Source organism: Sceloporus occidentalis, unplaced genomic scaffold, assembly GCF_023333645.1.
Source record: "Sceloporus occidentalis isolate IW3139 unplaced genomic scaffold, rSceOcc1.0.p SCAF_3, whole genome shotgun sequence".
NCBI lineage: Eukaryota > Metazoa > Chordata > Lepidosauria > Squamata > Phrynosomatidae > Sceloporus > Sceloporus occidentalis.
This window is the reverse complement of record NW_028316983.1, coordinates 138,748,242-138,769,900: the sequence shown is the minus strand read 5'-3', so window position 1 is coordinate 138,769,900 and position 21,659 is coordinate 138,748,242. Positions and strand designations below refer to the sequence as shown.

The 21,659-nt window shown below is 39.8% G+C and overlaps 2 protein-coding genes across 4 annotated transcripts in view; one reads left to right on the top strand and one right to left on the bottom strand.

Moving 5' to 3' along the window:
- Positions 1-3,760: 3,760 nt before the first annotated feature.
- Positions 3,761-16,565, top strand: LOC149316880 (carboxymethylenebutenolidase homolog). The gene is made up of 6 exons (XM_089516437.1): positions 3,761-3,978; positions 7,072-7,286; positions 9,955-10,062; positions 12,678-12,820; positions 14,286-14,377; positions 15,931-16,565. The coding sequence occupies exons 2-6, from the start codon at positions 7,072-7,074 to the stop codon at positions 16,108-16,110; spliced, it is 738 nt and encodes a 245-aa protein (XP_089372563.1). The 5' UTR covers positions 3,761-3,978; the 3' UTR covers positions 16,111-16,565.
- LOC149316879 (transcriptional repressor NF-X1-like) overlaps positions 12,790-21,659 on the bottom strand; it is a 46,560-nt gene continuing 37,690 nt past the window's right edge. For 2 of the 3 annotated variants that reach the window (XM_089516433.1, XM_089516435.1), the window contains exon 24: positions 17,911-20,865. In XM_089516433.1, coding sequence (XP_089372559.1) covers positions 20,793-20,865 — 73 coding nt within the window. In that variant the 3' untranslated portion in view covers positions 17,911-20,792. Of the gene's footprint in view, positions 12,863-17,910; positions 20,866-21,659 lie in introns of those variants that run through there. The other variant, XM_089516434.1, reaches the window with a different exon arrangement.

The following is a 21,659-nucleotide window of genomic DNA, read 5'->3' as shown; positions in this document are numbered from 1 at the left end:
TTCAAGGTGAGGCACTTAGACAATGTACGCCTTGAAACTAGTCAGAAAGCACACCCAAGCTGCCCTATGGGGAGAAAAGCCGGAGTAAAAAGAGCTGGATTGTTCCGCCTTTCCCCAGAAAATGCGTACAGTGGCGCCTCGGGTTACGAAAATAATTCGTTCCGCGGCCGCTTTCGTAACCCGAACGGCTTTCGCAAGCCGAATCCCCATAGCCGCTAATGGGGAAAAGCCGCGATTTGGTGTAAAATCGCGTCAAAAAGCACCAAAAGTTTTTTCGGGACCCGAAAAAACGTTCGTAACCCGGAACAATTATTTCCAATTGGATTTTTTCGGGTCCCGAAAAATTCGTAACCCGGGTATTTCGTATCCCGAGGTTCCACTGTACCTTCACATGTATATAAATACATCATCGCCAGGGCAGTTCTAAAGGGGTGCTCTTTCCAAACTCTAACCCTAATTGTGCATGTAAATGCCCCGTAGCAGGAGAACATATAAAAGGGATGGAGCTGCCATACCCAAGCGGTGAGGGTGGCAATGCCCAAAAGTGAAATGATGACACCTCTCATGGAGATGAATATAGCATACACAAAACATACAGTCAAAGAGGGGGCATGGGGCAAAGTGGGGCATGATTGTACCTAGCCAACATCTGCATGGGACCACCTTTGCTCCGATGCCCTTGCCTGGTGAAGCACTGCATATGCAAATGTGTGCAGGTTCACAGGGATGACCATCCAATGGGATAGCAGTTGCTGGCAGTTTGCTCCTGAGAAGATGTAAAAAGAGATGGTGGGGGGACAGTAAAAAAAAAACCTACCCAGCAGCGGGGCTTGAAGCCATAGCATGTGGTCATGACATGCACACTCCAGCCACCTTGGGAGCGGGCGGTGCAGTTGGTGGGATTTCAATGCAACTTTGGAAAAGGCAGCTTCAAGCTGCTTTTTCCTGCCCATCTGTTTTGCCCCTTGCTTGTTCCATAATTTCAGGCTCATGCTTAAGTGAAGTCTTTCCCAAACTGGTGCTCATGTTTTGGACTTCAGTGCCCATGATGGCCCTTCACAGTTAGGGGTTGATGGAAGTTATAATCCAGAACATCTAGAGAACTCTAGGTTGGGGCACCAGGTTGCATGGCATGTGACCCTGGGGAGAATACTGCATTGTAGGACTTATCACATGCAGCCTTTAAACCATGATTACCTGGGAAAAAGCAGCTTTGGTGCTACTTTCCACACAACAAGGACTCTAACCTATAGCTGCTATGTCCCTGAAGTGCACTTAGAGTGTCCTTTTTCATTGATGGGGGGAACTAGTCAATGATCTTGCAATCTCATTAGTTCCCCGGTGCAAAATATCATTGCCAGGGCAGTTGCAATAATAGGAGTCATATGGTGTCAGTGTCTCTTCCTCTCCCCTTGTCATCCCTCCCTCTCACTATTACCAAGCAGCCTGATTCCCTTTAGTTTCCTCCCCTTTTATTTTTTTTAAAACTTAAATTGCAGTATCAGAGCTTTGGACATGCGCAGAAAAGCAAAAATAAAGATAATTTGAAAGGCATGCTAGGTAGAGCATAGGGCAGGAAGGCAGGGTTCAGGGGGAGCCAAGAAGAGGCTCCAATCTCAGCAGCAGCCACAGCTACACAATTGTGAAGTTGTGTAATATGCCCTGAAGCTAGTATGTGTCTGGGTTTTTTAACTGAGGCGATTGCTGTGAGAATGGGCCTTACGTAATCTGTAATCACTCAATGTGCAGGATAGCTTGCGTTTGTTAAAAACAAAAATAAAGAATGGTTGCACACTTGCCCCTTCAGAAATGCAAGAGGCTCCAATGTAGACTCCTGTCTCTTAATCTATGTTACGAGAGAATCTACTAAAGTAAGACATAAGCCCGCCCTACTACAAAGCCAGCTATTTGAGTGTTGGAGTAGGACATTGGCAGACCAGAGTTCAAATGCTGGCTTGGCCATGGAAACCCATTGGGTGACCTTGGCCAAGTCAAACTCTCAGCCTCAGAGGATAGCAAAGGCAAACCCCTTCTGAAGAAATCTACCAAGAAAACACTATGATAGGGTCACCTTAGGGTTGCCATAAGTCAGAAACAACTTGAAGGGCATCATCCAGCCTGGGAGGGAAGGAAAAGGCAGGCCCAATCCATCAGGCCTGGCCAGAGCAAGAAGAAGGGCCCTCCCTCCAGTCCATCTGCCTTGGTCCAGGCCTCAGAGGGAGAGAAGAACCACTGGACCTGATCCCCTTCCCCACCACCATTACCTTCTCCTTTTTGTGTCAAGTCTTTTTAGATTGCAAGCCTAAGGGCAGGGAACCATCTGAATAACTATCAGCAACTCTGAGAGCCCTTAGGGCTGAAGAGCAGGGTATAAATACCATAAATAAATAAATTGAAGGAAAACAACAACAAACTAATGACATGCTTTCAAGAAATGAAAGAATAACATCAGGCTTCACTGCTGGTTTCACCTGGCTCCCCAAGGCAGCTTTCTTTTTAGAGCTGAATTTCCACTCATCATTATGAATTCATCTAGCAAGTATAGTCCCTTCCTAAGCATTTCCCCACCTGGACTTGCACATACGTATTTTCTGCAGTTTTCAAAGTGCTGTATAAATAAACTCTGAAATTCAGATAATTAAAATCAATATACTTTCCCCTCCCACTAAAACAAACAAATTATATCAAAACAGTTGAACTAAATGCCCTAAAGGCACAGATCCCACCTGATCTTGGAAGCTAAGCAGAGTCAGTTCTGTTTGGTTTGTTCTGGTTAGTTCTACTTAGTATTGACAGGAAACTGCCAACGAATCTCAGGTGCTGTATGCTATATTTCAGAGAAAAGAACTGGCAAAACCACCTCTGATCCTTTCCTAAGAACTTTCAGCTGGAAATTATATATCATATAAAACTTCTACAGTTCAGCAAATCATGTGAGCAAACATCTAAATTGTCTTTTGAGTGGCCAACCCTTCATACAGCCGCTCTGTATATAACAAATTTATCTCAATTACACAACATAAATCTGAAATAAATGTGCTCCTTGTTTGGTTACATAAAGAAGAGCTATCTAATAAGTAGTGACACAATGAACTTCATCACACCTGAGGAATTTCTCTTAATTTCGAATAAAAAGAAAGTGGGGCCAGAATGCATTTCTGTGAATTCGCTAGTTCAGCGAATTTATGTGAATGTGAATTGCGTTCGAACTGGCTTCCCATTGCCCGAAAATAGCATGCCATTGCCTGAATGTGCGTGTGGTAGTCTATCACACAATAACGTTAAACCCCATGATTGCGTTCAGATTGCCATTGGATTATACTTCCAATTTCCCTTGTCTGATGAACTCCATAGCTCTGTGAAAGACAAATGCTGTTTTACCAGCATTTTTTGCCACCACCAGTCCAAATATTAATTGCTGATTTCACTTTGCTAACCTTTATATCTCAACACATGGATAATGACTTTAGTTGGAGGCAAATCAAAGCTAGTTATACAAATGTTGTTGTTTTTTCTAAAAAGCATTTAAACAAAGAATGTGATGTTAGCAATGACAAAGACACAGAACAGCTAAGCGTAACAGAGTTGTGACAAGTCACACAGTGTGTATTTTCTGCTTCAAATCTATGCCTCTACCTTTAAGGGAGGAGGTGAATCGGGTAAATGATAAAGAAATAAAGAACACAGTGAGAAAAATGCTAAGTAAGCATGACTGGAAAGCAAGAGGGAGGAGGAGTTTCAGTCTCCTCCTATTTCTTAACTGGGTTATTTTCTGTCAACTTTTAGGCCTGTTTTATAACAAGTGAACTCTGTTCTCTGTTTCCAGGACAGCTGCAGAAAGTACAGTGAGCGCTGTTAGAGAACCTGAAGGGCAGGCATTCATTGACCGTTCACTTCCCTCTTGTAATATTTACTTTGAAACACTGCAAAAACCAACCTTTATTTTCTCCCTAGAGATCAGAAGATTCTCTGTTCCAGGTATGTAGAAATCTAGTGTGATATGCCTGTCTACTACAGAAAGATTTAAAAATGTTTGTGCTGTCAGGCTGTTTCAAACAGTTGGGCTTTAAAAGCTGTTTAAATTTTAAGGGTTTGTATAGATTTTAAAACACACTTTACATCTCAATGTGTAGCCATTTTAACTTTTAAAATTGTTGAATTGTTTTTTAAACTTGATATTGACACATTTAAATGCTTTTGTATGGTTTTTAAATTGCATTTTCAATTTGCTGTTCGCTGCCGTGAGTTCCTATATCGGGAAGAGAGGCTGGATATAAGTTAATAGTAATAATAATAATAATAATAATAATATAGGAAGATGAGTGAGAAACAGATACAAAATGTGCATGTGGTATCATTTTGACTACATAATTGGCTGGCAGTGTGACCTTCAGGACAGTAGCAAAATCTTTAGCTAATTTGAGAAGGATCACTGCCCTATGATATGTGGCTGGAGGAATATGGTAGGTCAAAAATATTCATGACCACTATATGGTGAGGAAAACATTATGTAGGGAAGTCACACCTGTTGTGGTAAAAGGCTGGTTGTGTCGATGAGTTCTGTCGTAAAATACTTTAAATCCAGTGACTGCGAATGTATGACTTGGTGGCCTATAGGGTCTCTGTTACTTTTGCTATGATTCAACTTTCTCCCTCCTGCTCTCAGTGTGTGGGAGCTGGAAAACAGAACCAGCTCCAGGATTTGGGTGACTGTCAGACTTGGGTCCTTTTCTTAGCTAAGATTCTTTCATGTTGCTTCTAAACCTTTTAGATCTACAAAGTCACAGTGTCACCACTCTTGATAAGCAGAGCCAATAAATGCTCAGTCCAAATAAATGTTTCAAAACCTTTTAGATCTACAAAGTCACAACGTCACCACTCTTGATAAGCAGAGCCAATAAATGCTCAATCCAAATAAATGCTGGGGACTGGCACTTCTACTTCTGTCCAATAAACAGACTTGTCTAGTGGCCACACTTTGGCTATAATATTAATTGGTGCCTTTTGCAAAACCAGCTGACAGATGCAACAGTTATCTATATGAAATTCTGCTTCCTCGCAGCACTATAACATAACCTATGTAAGTTATGTGTGATCAAAGCTCAATATCAGTGTTTTATGATATTTAACCATTCAAAGCTTTGAAGAGTTGTAAGAACCATGGAGAAACTCCAAGACTTCTCCAAAAAGGAATATGATTATTGCAGCCTCATATGTTCATTGTGATGTTAACTGCACCACAAAATAACATGTCGGCAAAAGAATAGAAATTATAGACTGGGAAATCCAGTCACAGGGGTGATTTCACTTTTGCACTGCAGATTTTTGGTTGGGAGACTGTAGTTTTCTGGTGATTCCTAAGGCTGCAAGGGAAGGGGAGAGCGGAGAGGGAGAAATCCCATAATGCATGCAAACAGCATGTTGAACTCAGTTCTATATATACTGTCAACTATCACAAAGACGGTGATTTGTTAATAATTTACTAGAGTGTTCTACAGTTCTCCTAACACATTGCAAATGTAAAGATCCTGAATTAAATAGATTAGATTCTGTACTAAAGAAATAGGCTTGATTATGATTTCAGCACAATTCAGGGTTCAGTCCTAGGTATGCTTACTGAAGAATAAGTCATTTGAATTCAGAAATACGTGTTCAGTTTATTTACACATAGTTCATACAGATTTGCTTTCCTGTTCATGGTAATCATGATTAACTGAAGTCCCCTTGCTTTTGATGCATCTGCTGTAAAGATAACTAAGGACTAAAGCAGACATGACATTAAAGATGAAACTATACTCCTCTTATTTTAAGCACAGATGCCCCAGTCCAAGTGTAGAGTGTATTGGCACTGTGACTCTCCACCTTCACTTTGGTTTAGATTGAGCCCACGTGTACTTTTTAACTGTCCTGCAAAATTAGTGCCCCATTAAAGTTTAATGAAACAAATCATTTGCTTAACAATATATAACAGTACTGGGTATACTAAAGCCTACTTCACATACTAGGACCCCAATATGCAATCTCCTATTCTAGACAATCAATCCAACTGTCATCTCGGCCTCAGAGGGAGCCATCAGGCAGACCCAGCAACATCAGGGACTGCCTGAAGGAAGAGGCCCCTCCCTCCCCAACTGTCATCTCGGCCTCAGAGGGAGCCATCAGGCAGACCCAGCAACATCAGGGACTGCCTGAAGGAAGAGGCCCCTCCCTCCTCAACTGTCATCTCGGCCTCAGAGGGAGCCATCAGGCAGACCCAGCAACATCAGGGACTGCCTGAAGGAAGAGGCCCCTCCCTCCTCAACTGTCATCTCGGCCTCAGAGGGAGCCATCAGGCAGACCCAGCAACATCAGGGACTGCCTGAAGGAAGAGGCCCCTCCCTCCTCAACTGTCATCTCGGCCTCAGAGGGAGCCATCAGGCAGACCCAGCAACATCAGGGACTGCCTGAAGGAAGAGGCCCCTCCCTCCTCAACTGTCATCTCAGCCTCAGAGGGAGCCATCAGGCAGACCCAGCAACATCAGGGACTGCCTGAAGGACAAGACTTCTCCCTCCTTTAACTGTTTAACTTTTGTATTGTATTACAATTTTCACTGTACACCGCTATGATCATTGCGGAATAGCGGTCTATAAATAAAACGTATTATTATTATTATTATTATTATTATTATTATTATTATTATTTCTAGAGCCCCAAACATACTGTAGATTAAAAAACACTGGAAAAAAGATATATAGTTGCTGAAGACATCTTTAAATTCATATCTGCATTGGTCCAAAGTCTGGATCCCACTCTCATTACCTCAAACATTTGCCTGTTTCAAGTTTCTGGCAATCTCAGTTAAAATTGTCGCTTGATTTTGTATGTGAGAGGGGTCTTCTGAAGCTAAAAAATATGTCTTGCCTCTGAGGCTCTAGATCACCAAGCACCAATGCAAAATGCACTACAAAAACGCATTGGTGCTTGGTGACCTATACTATCAATTCAGCAAAGTTGAAAGTATACCTTCATAATGGAATGGTTTCTAACAAGCTTTAGCCATATTAACCTTTGTGCATCTTGTTTTGTGACAGATGGCCAATGAAGCAAACCCATGCCCATGCAACATTGGGGATAAGTTTGAATATGAAGGGCTGGGCCATGAAGTTTCTGTTGAACACATCAAGGCTTACCTGAACAAACCTTCTCACCAAACTGATAAAGCTGTGATAGTGATTCATGATGTATTTGGGTGGCAGCTGCCAAATACCAGATTTATAGCTGATATGCTTACATCTAACGGATATATGTAAGAAATTTCCCTGATTTTTCTGTCATACCTTATTGAACTCATACCTCATCCAACTTTATTTAAAAAAATATTATGTACTTTGTATTTAAAATATAACCTAGTATTTTTCTTCAAACATGCTTTCTGTTTTTGCAAACTTACATACAAAGAGATGTGGTGGCTCAGTGGTTAAGATGCCAGTTCTGATTATTGGAAGATCAGAAGGTTGGCAGTTCGAGGCTGCATGATGGGGTGAACTCCTGTCACTAGTCCCAGCTTCTGCCAACCTAGTAGTTCAAGAGATAGGTACCAGTTCTCAGTGGGAAGGTAATAGCGTTCGGTGCAGTCATGCTGGCCACATAGCCACTAGAGCAGTCCTTCCACAACACTGGCTCTTCGACTTAGAAACGGAGATGAGCACCACCCCAACAGTCGGTTATGACTAGACATTTATGTCAAGGGGCTACCTTTTCCTTTTTTCTGCACAAAGTAACAGAATCAACCAAGCAGAACTGTTTTGAATAATAATACATGAGAATTACATACATTGTGACGGAACAGATTTGCAGTGTGAGCAGGATTAAACAACTGAGGAGGCTCCCCCTCCCCGCCCCCAATCATATGAACTGCTGTTAATATGCCTGAACTTTGGGTTCAGAAGTGAGGCTTCTTCTTCTCACCTGAACATGTGGGTCAAACTTGGCACAATGGTAAAGATGTTTTTGCATGCAAAAAAAAAAAACATTAGAAATGTATCTGCACTGTTAGGGATTGGGGGCAATAATTATCAAGATTGTAATCTAGGCTGGAGGAGCAGAGAAAGCAAGGACAGGGAGTTTTATGATTCCATTTTGTCCCACAGTTCTGAAGCAAGATACTCTTCTGAAGCTGCTACTTGCTTTAGAAGGAAAGCTCCCATTGGCACCAGCTGCATCTGCACTGTAGAAATAATCCAGTTTGACACCACAGTTCAGTGCTATGGAAAACCTGCGGCTGGTAGGGTTTAAAACAAAATAGAGATCAACAGGCTGTGGAAGGATGATGCTAGGTCCTTGTCATTTCTGAACTGGTTTGGGGAATGAGAAAGTTTTGAAAGTTCTTCCATCATGGTATTCAAGAGGTGGATAAGCAGAGTACAACAATCAGAACAAATGCTATTCCCAGATAGAGTATGGACTTACTGAAGCAATAGAATTTCAGTTCATTGAATCAAGTATTGTCTTACTAAATTCCCACTAGTTTAATGGGTCTACTCTAATAGGGAATAGCAAATGGATTCATCCCAATGTTTGCTCCCCTACAGTTAGTAATGGACATAATTAACACTTCTTCCAGCTTGACCAACAAAATCTTGGTTTTACAGTTCTGATCTTAGGATAGGGAAAAATTCAGAAGGAAGATATTAGAGATCTTTCCCTTCCTTTGGGAGTTTTAACGAAAGACACTCCATAGCCCTAATTTCCATATCTGAAGGACTTACAATGTTCCTTAGGCTTTGGAGACCTGCAGGGCCTCGCCAGGATATATTTTGAAAGTATTTAATTTACAGGGGGGGAAAAACTTCTGCATATATAGGGAGTATATTTAAATAGACAGAAGCTAAATCTTTATCTCAGAGAGTGACTCCGAATTTTTCATTTCCAAACTGCAATGCAAATGTCAAAATATGGTATTAGAAAGCATGAGAATGCAGGTGGTATGCATTATTTTTAATTATGCTGTGCTAATTTTTAGGCTTCTGTTGTTGTTAACTGACCTCAAGTTGACTTCAGCTCATGGCTATCCTGTGAATGAGACCCGTCCTCAACCTCTCCGCAGGCCCAGGGCTGTCTCTTCCCTGATCAAGTCTAACCATCTGGCATATGGTCTTTTTCTTTCTACTGCTTTCCACATATATTAGCATTGTTGCTATTTCTAATTATTCCTTTTTCCTCACGATGTGGCCAAAGTAGGACAGCCTGACTTCTGACTTCTACATTCTGACTTCCAATGATAGTTCGGACTTGATCTGTTCTAGCACCATGTATGCTTCTAGGATATTATAAAATGAAATGTATGATGGTGAGAATAGTAGTGGTTGGTTCTCATATCCAGATTCAGTAAGTTAACCAATAGCTTTGGTCCAAAAATACTTCCATGTACTTTCTATACTGGTTTTCTCACGGGATCTTTGAAACATCTCTTACCATTTTATACAGGAGGGAATGAAATCATATCTTCTTAGATTAATGCCATGAAGTCCAACCGGCATGGGTTTATGTACACAAAACAGCTGTACTACTTTTGTAAAGGTTTTGGTGTTCACACAAACCACTCACCAGACCAGATAACTTCATAACTTAAATTATCAGGTAATATTGTCCCTGCTGCCAGCCTATTATAAATCAGATGGTTCTCCAGATCATGATGAAGTATTATTACCATCATTACTCATGGTTGGCTGAACTGGCAGTGACTGATCAAACAAAGTATGGAAGGCAAGAGGTTTCTCTGCCCTTTTACAAATGGTTCTTTCTCCTGAAAGAAATGTTCTGAATATTTAATCCATTAGAATATATTTATGCTCTTTCTGTTAAAGAACATAGCCGAGAATTGCAGGGTACGTACACTTCCACTTTATAGACTAACATTGTGGGATTTCAAAATCAGTATTTGATAAATGAACTTGTATTTATTTTCTATACAGAGCAATTTGCCCAGACTTTTATAAAGGACAAGCACCTTGGACACCATCTTCTGATTGGGCTACATTCGACGATTGGATAAAAACACGAGATTCCAAACATATCAACAAGTAAGAGTTCAGGTCAAATGGTAGTTATTTTTCCACACTGGATGTTTGAGTCTGATGGGATGCCTGGCCCATTAAAGCTGTACAATTCAAAAGGAGTGGGGAGGGTCGCATGTATAGATCTCAAAATCAGCCAGAACATTTTCTTATGAGAAAGCTGTAAACTGTATGCATCTTTCCCATTTGTTTTATGAATAGCCTCATGCTACACGGTGCCATAATCGTTACACTGTGAACTAAGCCTTACCCTAACTGGAACCACTCTGATATCACCCAGTGTGGAAAAAGAGGGAGTGGGGACAAAACTAGGCAACTGAGCCCCAGTTGTTTCTTTAGGGCTCTATCACACTACACTGTTGTTGTTGTTGTTGTTGTTGTTGTTGTTATTATTATTATTATTAACCTTTATTTATGAAGCGCTGTAAATTTACACAGCGCTGTACATACAATCTTTTTAGTTAGACGATTCCCTGCCCTCGGGCTTACAATCTAAAAAGACATGACACAGAAGGAGAAGGGAGTGGTGGAGGGAAAGGGTAAGAGGTCCAGCAGTTCCTCTCTACCTCCAAGGCCTGGACCAAGGCAGATGGACTGGAGGGAGGGTTTGGCTTCATAATGGATGGTTAATCTTCTTCCAGGGAAAATACATACTCTCAAGTAGGATAATACATATACAGTACATAGCAATACAGGAAATGGTTTGATAAACAGGCACCAAAAGAACATTAAATAGTAAGCGACAATTATGCAATGCCTGGGAAGGCTTCTCTGAACAGGATGGTTTTCAACTCTGTTTTGAAGCTGGTTAAAGAAGTGATGGCTCTTGCTTGTGGGGGAAGAAGGTTCCAGGAGTGAGGGGCAGCGAGTGAAAAGGGGCGAATCCGGGATGGGGCAGAGGAAATCCTGGGCTGAGACAGCAGACCTTGACTACCAGAACGGAGGGCCCTAGTGGGAAGGTGAGGAGAAAGAAGGTCTGATAAGTAAGGAGGGGCCAGTCCATGGAGGGCTTTAAATGTTGACAGCAGGAGCTTATACTGAATGCGGAAAGGGAGGGGAAGCCAGTGAAGGGATGCCAACACAGGAGAGATGTGGTCAGAGCGGTGGGTGGAAGTGATAATGCGTGCAGATGAATGCTGGACAGAGATTAAAGGACGGAGGTGAGAAAGAGGAAGCCCAGCCAGGAGGACGTTACAGTAATCAAGTCGGGAGATCACTAGGGCATTGACCAGGATCTTGGCAGTAGAGGAGGAGAGATATGGTCGGATTTTGACAATATTGTACAAAAAGAATCTACAAGCCTTGGCTGTGGTCTGGATCTGAGGGATACACGACAGAGAAGAATCAAAGATAAAACCAAGACTGCGGGCTTGCTGGACTGGTTGAATAGAAATGTTGTCCACAGAGACAGAAAAAGAGTGTTGAAGGGTGGGCTTAGGGGGAAAGACAAGAAGCTCCGTCTTCGACATGTTGAGCTTCAAACGCTGATGGCGCATCCACTGCGAGAAAGCTGTGAGGCAAGACGAAACTTGCTGTTCAAGCCTTGGAGAAAGGTCAGGGGTGGAAAGATACAACTGGGTGTCATCGGCATACAGATGGTAGGAAAAACCAAAAGAGCTGATGAGTTTACTTAAGGACAGTGTGTAGAGAGAAAACAGAAGGGGACCCAGAACAGAGCCCTGGGGAACTCCAACAGATAAGCAATATAGCACTATTATTCCACTTTAACTGCTATGGTTGCATCCTGTGGAATTCTGGGGTTTGTAGTTTGGTGAATCACTAGAGCTCAGTGGCTGAGAATTCTAAATTCCCTTCCCAATCTTCATATCCCAGGATCCCAAGTTGCCATGCCAGTTAAAGTGGAATAATATTGCTGTAACAGTATAGTGTGACAGAGCCCTAAAGATACACAGAATATATCCACTATAACTCCTTGAAGGAAGAGTTCATGTGCCCTTGAAAGATGTTATAGAGACTCGTACATACAGATAGACTGCATGAACAAGCGTGTTAACATTTATATTTTCACAAAACTTTCTTCAGTTTTCTGATATTACTTTGCCAGTCCACATGTCCACTGCTTATTTTTATACTTCTTTTTTATGTTTCCAGTGTACTTGACTGAGACACCTATTTATTCAGAACTTCTAAGTTCCATACCATGTTCTCATTTTCCAGAGGTGTTTCCACCTATTTCCTTATCACTGCGAGCAATTTACCTATACATTCAATAACAAAATTTTTGCCTGACAGCTTTGCCATTGATGTAATCTAAACAGTCGTCCTGGCTCAGTTAATTATCTCATGTCCATGCTCCTCTGTAGCAGATAAATGCTACAGTCAAGCACACGTAAATGTTCCCACTAATGGTTTTCTACAAAGCCAGCATAGTGTAGTGGTTTGAGCATTGGATTATGACTTTGGAGATCAGGGTTCAAATCCTTGCTCAGCCATGTAAACCCACTTGGGCAAGCAACACACTCTTACCTTCAAAAGATCTTGTGATAGGTTTGCTTTAGGGTTGTTATAAGTTGGAAACGACTTAAAAGCACACAACAACAACAACAACAACAAATGGTTTCTAATTGATTTCTTCACTCACTTATATTTTTGTGTCTCAGGGAAGCAGATGTGGTCCTGAAGTATCTGAAGGAACAATGTAAGGCAAAGAAGATAGGTGTCATTGGATTTTGCTGGGGTGGAGCTGCTGTTCATCACTTGATGTTGAAATATTCTGAATTGAAGGCTGGCGTATCAATTTACGGTAGGTCAGGTGGTACAATGGAGTCTACATAGATTGATAACTCTGCATGCATGACAGAGGGAGAGATAATGAAAGGAAAATGACCCTTCCAATTGGAACATGCTTTTGTCTTGTCACAGTACGGAGCCATTAAGGTTGATTACACTTCCATGCTCTTTAGAGAATATATCCTGTTACTTATCATTTAAGCAGAATTAGTTCACACATCACATAGTCTGTACTATACTTTATAATATGAAAGAGAACCTTTTAGCTGTTTTGTGGTCACCATTTTACATTTAGGCTGAGATCCTTCGCTGGGAGATGTATAGTTGGCCTCCCGTATCCGCAGATTATTTATCCATGGATTCAATGATCCACGGCTTGAAAATATTGAAAATATATACATCCCAAAAAGCAAACCTTTATTATTTATTTTATTGTGATTTTTTTTAAAATGGCTTGTCAAATATAGTTGCTGAATCTGTTGAGGAACCTGCTGGTCTTCGATTAGCATATGACCCTATCATATTTTTTGACTGAAATTATGTGCATGTAGTACTTGAAAAGCTATCTCAAGTTAATTCTAAATTATGTCCATATATGTTGTTTTGTGACTGGTTGTCTTTTATTATGCATCATCATCATGATTCTTACCACCAACCATTTTAAAAACCTAGTTTTAAGACTTTGTTCCTTAGGGCCCACAGTCCAGACCATAAGTCATGATAGCCTGGCCTTTTGGGAACTGCAGTCAAAATATCTGGAAGACACTGGGTTGCTCACCTCTGGATTAACTGTTGTTGGTCCAATCAATATAGGCTTTTGTATGTTCTTAAAATCACTTTTAATTAGATTTTTAAAAATATTTTTACCTTGACCACCAGACTTCTGCACCAGATTACAAATTACTTTTGAAAGCATCAAGAGCAGTAAACTGTTCAGCATAGAAGGTTGCTGTTTTGAGAGAAAACACCTAAAGCTTCCTTGGTTTTACAGATCTGATGTTATGCTAGACTGAATCATGAACTGAATTTCTTGGTTAATACCCCCAAATTAGAAAACTGTTACAAAACAAACTTTGCTTAGGACAAGAGGTAAAAATAAATTATCTCTTCCTTATAGAGTATAGGATAGAGTTCTGTCTTATGAAGGACAGTTTAGGGACTAGGTGTCACATCATATATAATTTTGCTAATTTTAGGCTTTGCATAAGCAATAGTCATGGATGGAAGGGATGATATCAAGGTCAAAAGACAAAACTTCTGACCTGAAACCTGCTTTCATATCAAACTCGCTAGCATCACAATCACTTTTAGTGGATTCTGTTTTTCAAGTTTATGTCTCTGTGAAACAGAAAATGAAGAGCTCCTACATAACATCCTGGAATGACAAAAAATGCAATGCCAAAGATACAAAGCTATTTACTTAATGAAAGTGTTGTCATTTAATTTTAATGTAGCTTTCCCCCTCAAATTTACTCTAGGAGTCATCAAGTTTACAGAGGACAATTGTCAGCTGAAAAACCCCACATTTTTCATTTTTGGAGAGAATGATGATATAATTCCTCTTGACCAAGTAAGATGTTTCAAAATGCAGAATCATTAAATTATGCATCAAGTAATGTAAGAACAATGTACCAGTCTGCAAAAATTAACTGTGGAAAATGAATTCTGTGAACACAATATATCCCTCTTTTCTTAAATTCCAAAACATTTTCAATACTCTAGTGGACAACGCTAATGATCCATTCAGATATTTAACGGTCATAAGGTGTACCTATGTATATCATTATCAGCTCTGCTCAAACAATGTTATAGTTGTGGTTGTTTTGTTTCTTTTAAGTTAAATCTCTTTCTTAAGTGGAACAACAACCAGACCTTCATTAATACTTGATATTGTCTGCTTTAGGTTTGGGTGATTAAACCTATGAGAATTAGTTTAATGAGAAGGAAGTACTGGTACACATGTGGCAGAAAAAGTTATAAAAGGTCAATTGTTTCTGAAGGCAAGATAAATGTACTAAATTAAAATTACTGTGCTAATTCATGTTTCAAAATAGCATCAGGAGTTGCACTTACAACACATTTTTTCAAGTACTGTTTTTAAACTGCACAGTTAAAAAGAAGAAGTAAATAGTACATGAGTGAATTGACTTCTTGTCCTATGAGCTGAACAGTGATGGTCATTTCTTAAAGTGGTCATGACTGCTTTGCTATTTGTTTCAGGGTAGATAAACAAATGGCAAAGCAATCATATCAAATTGGGGGTCATTATGTCTTTGGCTAGACATGTAAAAACATCCTCAGTTTCTAGCCCTCATGACTAATGTAAAACTGTGCATAGTTCCTCATTCCTAAAAGAAAGAAAAGCATCAATCATGTGTAAAATGGTTGTGATGTTTGATTTTCTTGCATACGTGCAAATGAGGAATATGGGCTTAAATTCAATTGTTAGTCTCAGCTAGAGTAGAAGTACTGAATAACTGGAACTTAGGGCTTGAACAGACTGGCCCAAAAGGCCGGCCTGTGGGTGGAGTCAGGGCGCAGCATCTTGATGACGCTTGCCCTTACTTCGCCAGGGTGCCATGATGGTGCATGCTGCTCCAGACGGTGCACACCATAATGATGCACCTCTGGTGCTGTATCCAAATGATGCAACACCGAAGGGGTGCCATAGAGCTGTGCCATGGTGGCTATGGTGCCCTTTGGAGAGCACAAAAAGGAGCATTTTTTGTGGTTCCTTTTTGCATCCTCCAAAGGCCGGATCAGACCCGCAGTGTGTGGTTGCTGCAGCCCTGATCCAGTCAGGAAAGGGGTGGCTACAGATCGCCCCTTTAGGGCGGTCTGTATAGCCCCTTAGTTGTTGATGTCCCACCTTCCCACTGTTCCAATGTCTGTACTCTAGCTGGGATTAACAATTAGATTTAGGCCATGGAATATAAAATAGCCTGAGCTCTCCCTACAGTACAGTAATAAGGACTCACACTTAATAATTTCAATTGGATAAGGAAATTTAGTCTTTCCATCAATTTTTCAGAACCTTCTGTGTGCTAACAGGAGATAAGTGAGTCCTGTCAATTGTAGGATGACATTAATTCAGAACCTGTACTAAGATATTTTCTATTGTAGGTCACTGCACTAGAGCAGAAGCTAAAGCAACAATGCAAAACTGCGTTTGAAGTGAAAATTTATCCTGGACAAACCCATGGCTTTGTACATCGCAAAAAGGAAGACATTAATCCTCAAGATAAGCCTTACATTGAAGAAGCAAGGAAAGACATGCTTAATTGGCTGAACAGATATATCTAAAGAAGTCCATAATACCATAATGCCAATAACCATTAAGAAATTACCTCTCAAGGCACACTTTTCAAACTCTTAATGAAGAATTGCAATGCTGAGCATATCTCATATTATGCCATTTCCCCACTGCACAAGATCAACACTCTTTCTCATAAACACAGATCTGCATAGCTAGAGAGACCCAACTGGTGGTGGTGGTAGCACCATTCTTCACAGGATTGTGCACCATTCAGCTTCCTATAACCCCAACAACCTCAGTACCTACTGCTCTCTTTCCCAAGAACCAACAGTTTCAGATTGGGCTTGACTGCCTGCCTGGGGTCAGATAGTTCTACAGTAGCTCATCCCCTTTAAATTAGCCCAAGATAAAATGCATCTTGTCTCCATCATCACCTATTCCTAGCAATAAGTTTGCTTTTAAACAGCATTTGCTATGGCATTAAAAATAACTTTTGTGATCAGCTTTCTGTGTTGAATTTTTTATACAATACGGTTTCAAATGTTAGCATTTGTATTCACTGGATAACCAAGGCTTATTATTGTTTGAAAACAGATTTGAATGTAAGAACTTGTCTTTCTAAAGTTCCAGAACTAAAGTTGGATGTCTTTTGTACAACCAGAAAACTAAAACATGTTTTCTAGTTTGTATTTTCATAAGTCTCTAGCTTGTGGAGAACATGTGGTCCTCCAGATGTTGGACTACAACTCATATCGTATCAACCCTAAACAACACAGTCAAAAGTGAGGTTTCATGAGTCTCTATGGGAGCTGGAACCCAGTAACTTTTGGAAGTTGCCTAGTTCTGCTCTAGCAGTTACTCACCATCTCCAAGTAGAAAGAAGATAGGAAGAACATTGTATGGGTGGGAATTTATAGCTGGCAGGAGCCATAAGTGGAATCTATCCATAATTAAGTGGAATCTATCTACATTTAGACATGTGCAACAGAGTTGGCAGAACTGGACTTCACTGCCCTTTGTCTCCCCACCCAGCAATGGCAGCCCTGCCAACCCCCTGAAAGTGCAACATAGAAGCTTGTGAATGGGGGGAGCACCCCAAAATAGACAGAGCACCTTTAGTGAGAACTATTCCTTCCATGAGGAGGATCCTAGATCCAACTCAGCAGGTTCACATATGCAAATTTTTGTCCCTTTGTGACTCAGGATGCAATACAGAATCTCATTGCTTAAATTAGCATCAGTTAGTGAATGCTAGTATAAAGTAGAAGACATCTTTCCATACCTTTTTCCAAAAAATTCTTACTTGCTATTATAACCGATTACAAATTGAACAGGGCACTAACAAATCTGATATTTGTAAACAGCCATTTATATTGATTGCACCTTAGTGCTGCAGTTGTTGTAATTAATAGCAAATAGCCCCTAACGGCACCATTTGGGTGTGATTGTTTTCATTGTTTCCAATCTCAAGGTGCCAATTGTTTTGCAGGTGGAAGAGGCACTTGGTCAGATCCTTGTAGGATCCCTAAAGGCCCATGGGGCACAGCATGAGTGTCAGCTTTGATGAGGAACCAACATGCTTGTTATGCATATTTTAATTTGTTTCATTTTTGTAATGTCTCAAGATTGCTGTGTGATAGAACTACATGTGTTCATTTTCATACACAAGTGTATTAATAGTCCAGGCAGTAGCTGGGATATATTCTTTAATTGCTGAGGTAACAAAACAAATCATTATTATCATAGGATTTTGTATCTTCACATTCATCTCATTTCTGCCTTCCAGTAATATTTCAGCAGTATCCCAATTTTACTGCCAAAAAACTATTAAGAAAATCCAAATAATATCTGTCTGAACACTTGAACTTTATTACAGATTTATAAAGTTTGTTGTTTATTACACCACTGAGCTTGAAAGCAGACAGGTTGTGCGCGTTTGTGCATATAAAGTCAACAAATAACTTATTAAAAATGATCATAAATCAATATTCTTTACTTCATCATGAAATACATCATGAGAAATGGCATAAGGAATGGTTTCCATAGCAATTTTCACAACTTTAGCTTACACACAAATTGGTGCACAGAGAGCATTGAGTAATCCAAGCAATTTTGAATATATGTAAATATTACAAAGTATCAGCCTTAACCTCTACCTGCATCAGGCATCTGCATATATAAATTGAATTGCCCATTTCATAATTGCAAAATAGAAGAGTTTGCAACATTTGCTTTCAACAGGTTTTTCCTTTCACTTCACGTACCAGATAATGCAAAAACGATATCATATGTAAACAAATGAGAATTGTAATTTCAAAACAATAGCTGAGAATTCAGCTCCATGTAAGACATGCCAAAATTTTGCAAAACCAGCAAAGGGAATACCAGATCCATTAATGTCTACATGGCATTTTTCACCAAGCAACAGAAGAACCAATCACTTAAGAACACAACACACTGTATGAAAATTGCAAAGTGAGAATAAATCTTTCTGCACTCATGGACTTTGGCCAAGGGAGTTGACACAAAAAGGCATTGCATTCTATAACCACATGCAGAATTATCTGCACGTCAGCTTGAGCAGATGTGAAAACCCTTCCCAAAACAAGAGGTGAAAAGAAATGTGCATCTTAACTATGCTTGATTTGCTGAGCATGACTCCATATCCACTTGGATTCATTCTGCACTGACATGTATTTGTTGCTTCCTCTGTTAAATATAAATTTAATAAAAACATTAATATTGGTGAGACGAACACAAAAACTATTTGGGATATGCAAAGACCCAACCATACAGGAAGCAATCCTTTGATGGGGCAACAATGACATAACTTCACCACATGTACATAGAAAAGAGAGTGGGCTCTTCCTTTAAGATGTTTGGAAAAGGCACCATTGTGCTCAGGTTTTAGGCATTTTGGCTAACAATGCCAAGTAAGTATTCACCTATACTCCTGTGAAACAAAATTCCACCATTTCTTTGATGAGGTACATTGTTATGTTGTAATGAGTTATCTAAAACATTTGTGTGTACATGCAGAATAGGTAAACAAACTGTCTAAATGAAGAATAAGAGGTGCAAATATGTTAAGAGCTGCTTTATCTAATTCTACGCTTCTGTGTACAACACATCAAAATTATGCTATGATTTGAGACTTTTTATGTTAGAGTGTTTAGCTATTAGGAGGCCAATTCCAAGTCCCTCTCTCTATTCCAAGTCATAATGCAACAATATTTTATATGTTCATTTATTCACAAACCAAATATGGGTAGTATAATTGCCTTCAAGATTTCCTGCACAATGATAAAAGGCTGCTTGAAACTTTTTATGCAAAGTCAAGGAACCAGTGGAACAGAACAGACAATACTGACTAAAGTATATCCTCAGGTAACACCCATGCTACATTTTCAGCAATAAGTGTCAATGTTGGCACTCCTGTAACTGTGACAGCTGATTATCAGAAGCTGCCCACTAAGAAAAGGTGAAACAGAGGATAGCATACACATGTCTGCCTCTTACAGCAGCTGACAAGAAAACTGACAGGTTCCAAAAAGGAAGGACATTGTTGGCAATTATTTTTTCTAAATACAACAGCCATGTTCAGTTACATTCTGACCAGAATTTCTTTCCTCATTAACCTAAATTGATGTTAATTAAGTTTATTTTTTATCACCACAAGCCCAGCACAGCTGTGCACACAACCCTAAGTGAACAATAAGAGAGAAGTGGGTTTCTAAAATAAAGACTGACAACTGAATACTATTCTAACCCATTCATTCATTAGGCACCTGACATTATCTGTACCTGGAAAGTTCAGAAACAAACTATGGGTAAAAATGTAACAACTCACCAGTTTTACTGTTCACAAGGTGCTCTAGATCAAAAATGCTAATTGGATTGACGCTTTATTACCTAAAAAATGATTTTTATAAATTTATCTGGAACCATGAATATAATCTGAACCTTTCTTCATTCACATTTCATCCATGACAACTCATGCTTACTTCAGCTGATGGTTATTAGTGATATTAGACCTTTTTGGGTACTAGTCCCCAACATGTTTACAACAGCATGGGGGGTGAGTGGAAAATTGTGCTGGCCTTGGCCCTGCACCTTTGTCAGCCTGCTTTTGCGTGTGTGCGTGCGGGGGAGGAGGTGACTCTGAACTGACCTACTCTTCACAGGAGATGAGGGATCTATATCACAGTAGGGGGCAACATATGTAAAGCAACTCCCCTAATGCCTGTTTTTTCCATTTCATGTGTATGGAGGAATGGGACTTGGGAGAAGAGCTTTGGTGCAGGGCCAGTATGTGCAGCCCCATTCTCCCCTTATATGACTGTAACTGTGTGAAGAGATGACCTGCACAGAGCCACTTTTTCTTCTCTAGTCTTGTACCAAGAAGCATGACCCAAATAAAAAGGAATTCACTTATTTTATACAGCTGAATGCATTAGATACCACTTGTTAATTTAGTTCTAAAATACTCCAAGCCTTACATCAGAAATTAACTATGGATATATATTTCATTAGAAAATATGTTCATTCACCCAAAACTGGTTACGTCTCTCACGTTATGTTTAAAAAGTGATGGATAATTTGTCTTCATCTGCTATTTCCACAAGGACATCTGAACAGACTAAATAGAGTGCATTTTGACAAAAATGATCCTGAACACACCAACAGCTTTACTTTCATTCTTCAGCAGCATAATTCCATGTTGATCTTTTCAGTCCTGTACATCAAAGTAGTCAATTATTGGCTCCTCTTTGGCTCCTCTCTCTGTGTTGATATTCCCATACCTGAAAGTAACACAATGTTCTTGTTATTTTTTTAATTATTGGAAAATATATGCACAAAAATTCTATGCGAAAAGGAAACTGATCATACTGATGGATTCCTGTTTTTGGTAATGTGGGAGCACTCTTGACGGATCCAACAGTAGCTTCTCGTATTCAGCAAGCAGGGTCACTTTACAAATGACAGCAAAATGGAGGAGCTTTCTTTCAGCTCCCTAGCTATGACTAGAAACTAGAAAAGCCCCTCAGCTTGAAGACAATACTCAAAGCTGCTACAAAAGACAGGAGAAGGCAAGCTAAAAAGGAATATTAGAATGCCTCAGATGCCTAGATTTCTCAAAACAGACTAATTCTTTAAATTTCTCCACCACTATTGTGAACAAAACATTTGTAACTGCGACTATTAACAATATAATTTTTTTATTAAGCTCAGATTTCTTTCTCGAGTGATACTGAATACAGCTGGATTAAAAATGAGTTGCACTGAGACTAACGTATGGAATACTCTTCCATGAAATATTGCTTCAGCACTAACAGCTTTATAGACTGCCAGTTACACATCTCTGTGTTTCCCTGTGGCTGTGACCATGGCTAAAAATGTTATAGAATCCAATCAAGAATCAGATGAACAATGCTTCAGATAGGAAAATATTATGTTGATCATCTTAAATTGCTGTGAGCTCCTTAGGTCCCATGTTGGGAGAAGGATGGGTATAAGTTTAAAAAAAAGAAAAGAAAAGGAAGGGTTTTATTTACTAAAACTGTGATAATATATATGTAAAGGTATAAAATCTGAA

What these genes read in the sequence shown, in the direction of transcription:
- LOC149316880 (XM_089516437.1), top strand. Translation starts at nt 7,072, where the DNA reads ATGGCCAATGAAGCAAACCCATGCCCATGCAACATTGGGGATAAGTTT. An exon ending in GATTCCAAACATATCAACAA is followed by an intron (nt 10,063 to 12,677) that starts GTAAGAGTTCAG and finishes TTTGTGTCTCAG; the next exon opens with GGAAGCAGATGTGGTCCTGA. An exon ending in GGCTGGCGTATCAATTTACG is followed by an intron (nt 12,821 to 14,285) that starts GTAGGTCAGGTG and finishes AATTTACTCTAG; the next exon opens with GAGTCATCAAGTTTACAGAG.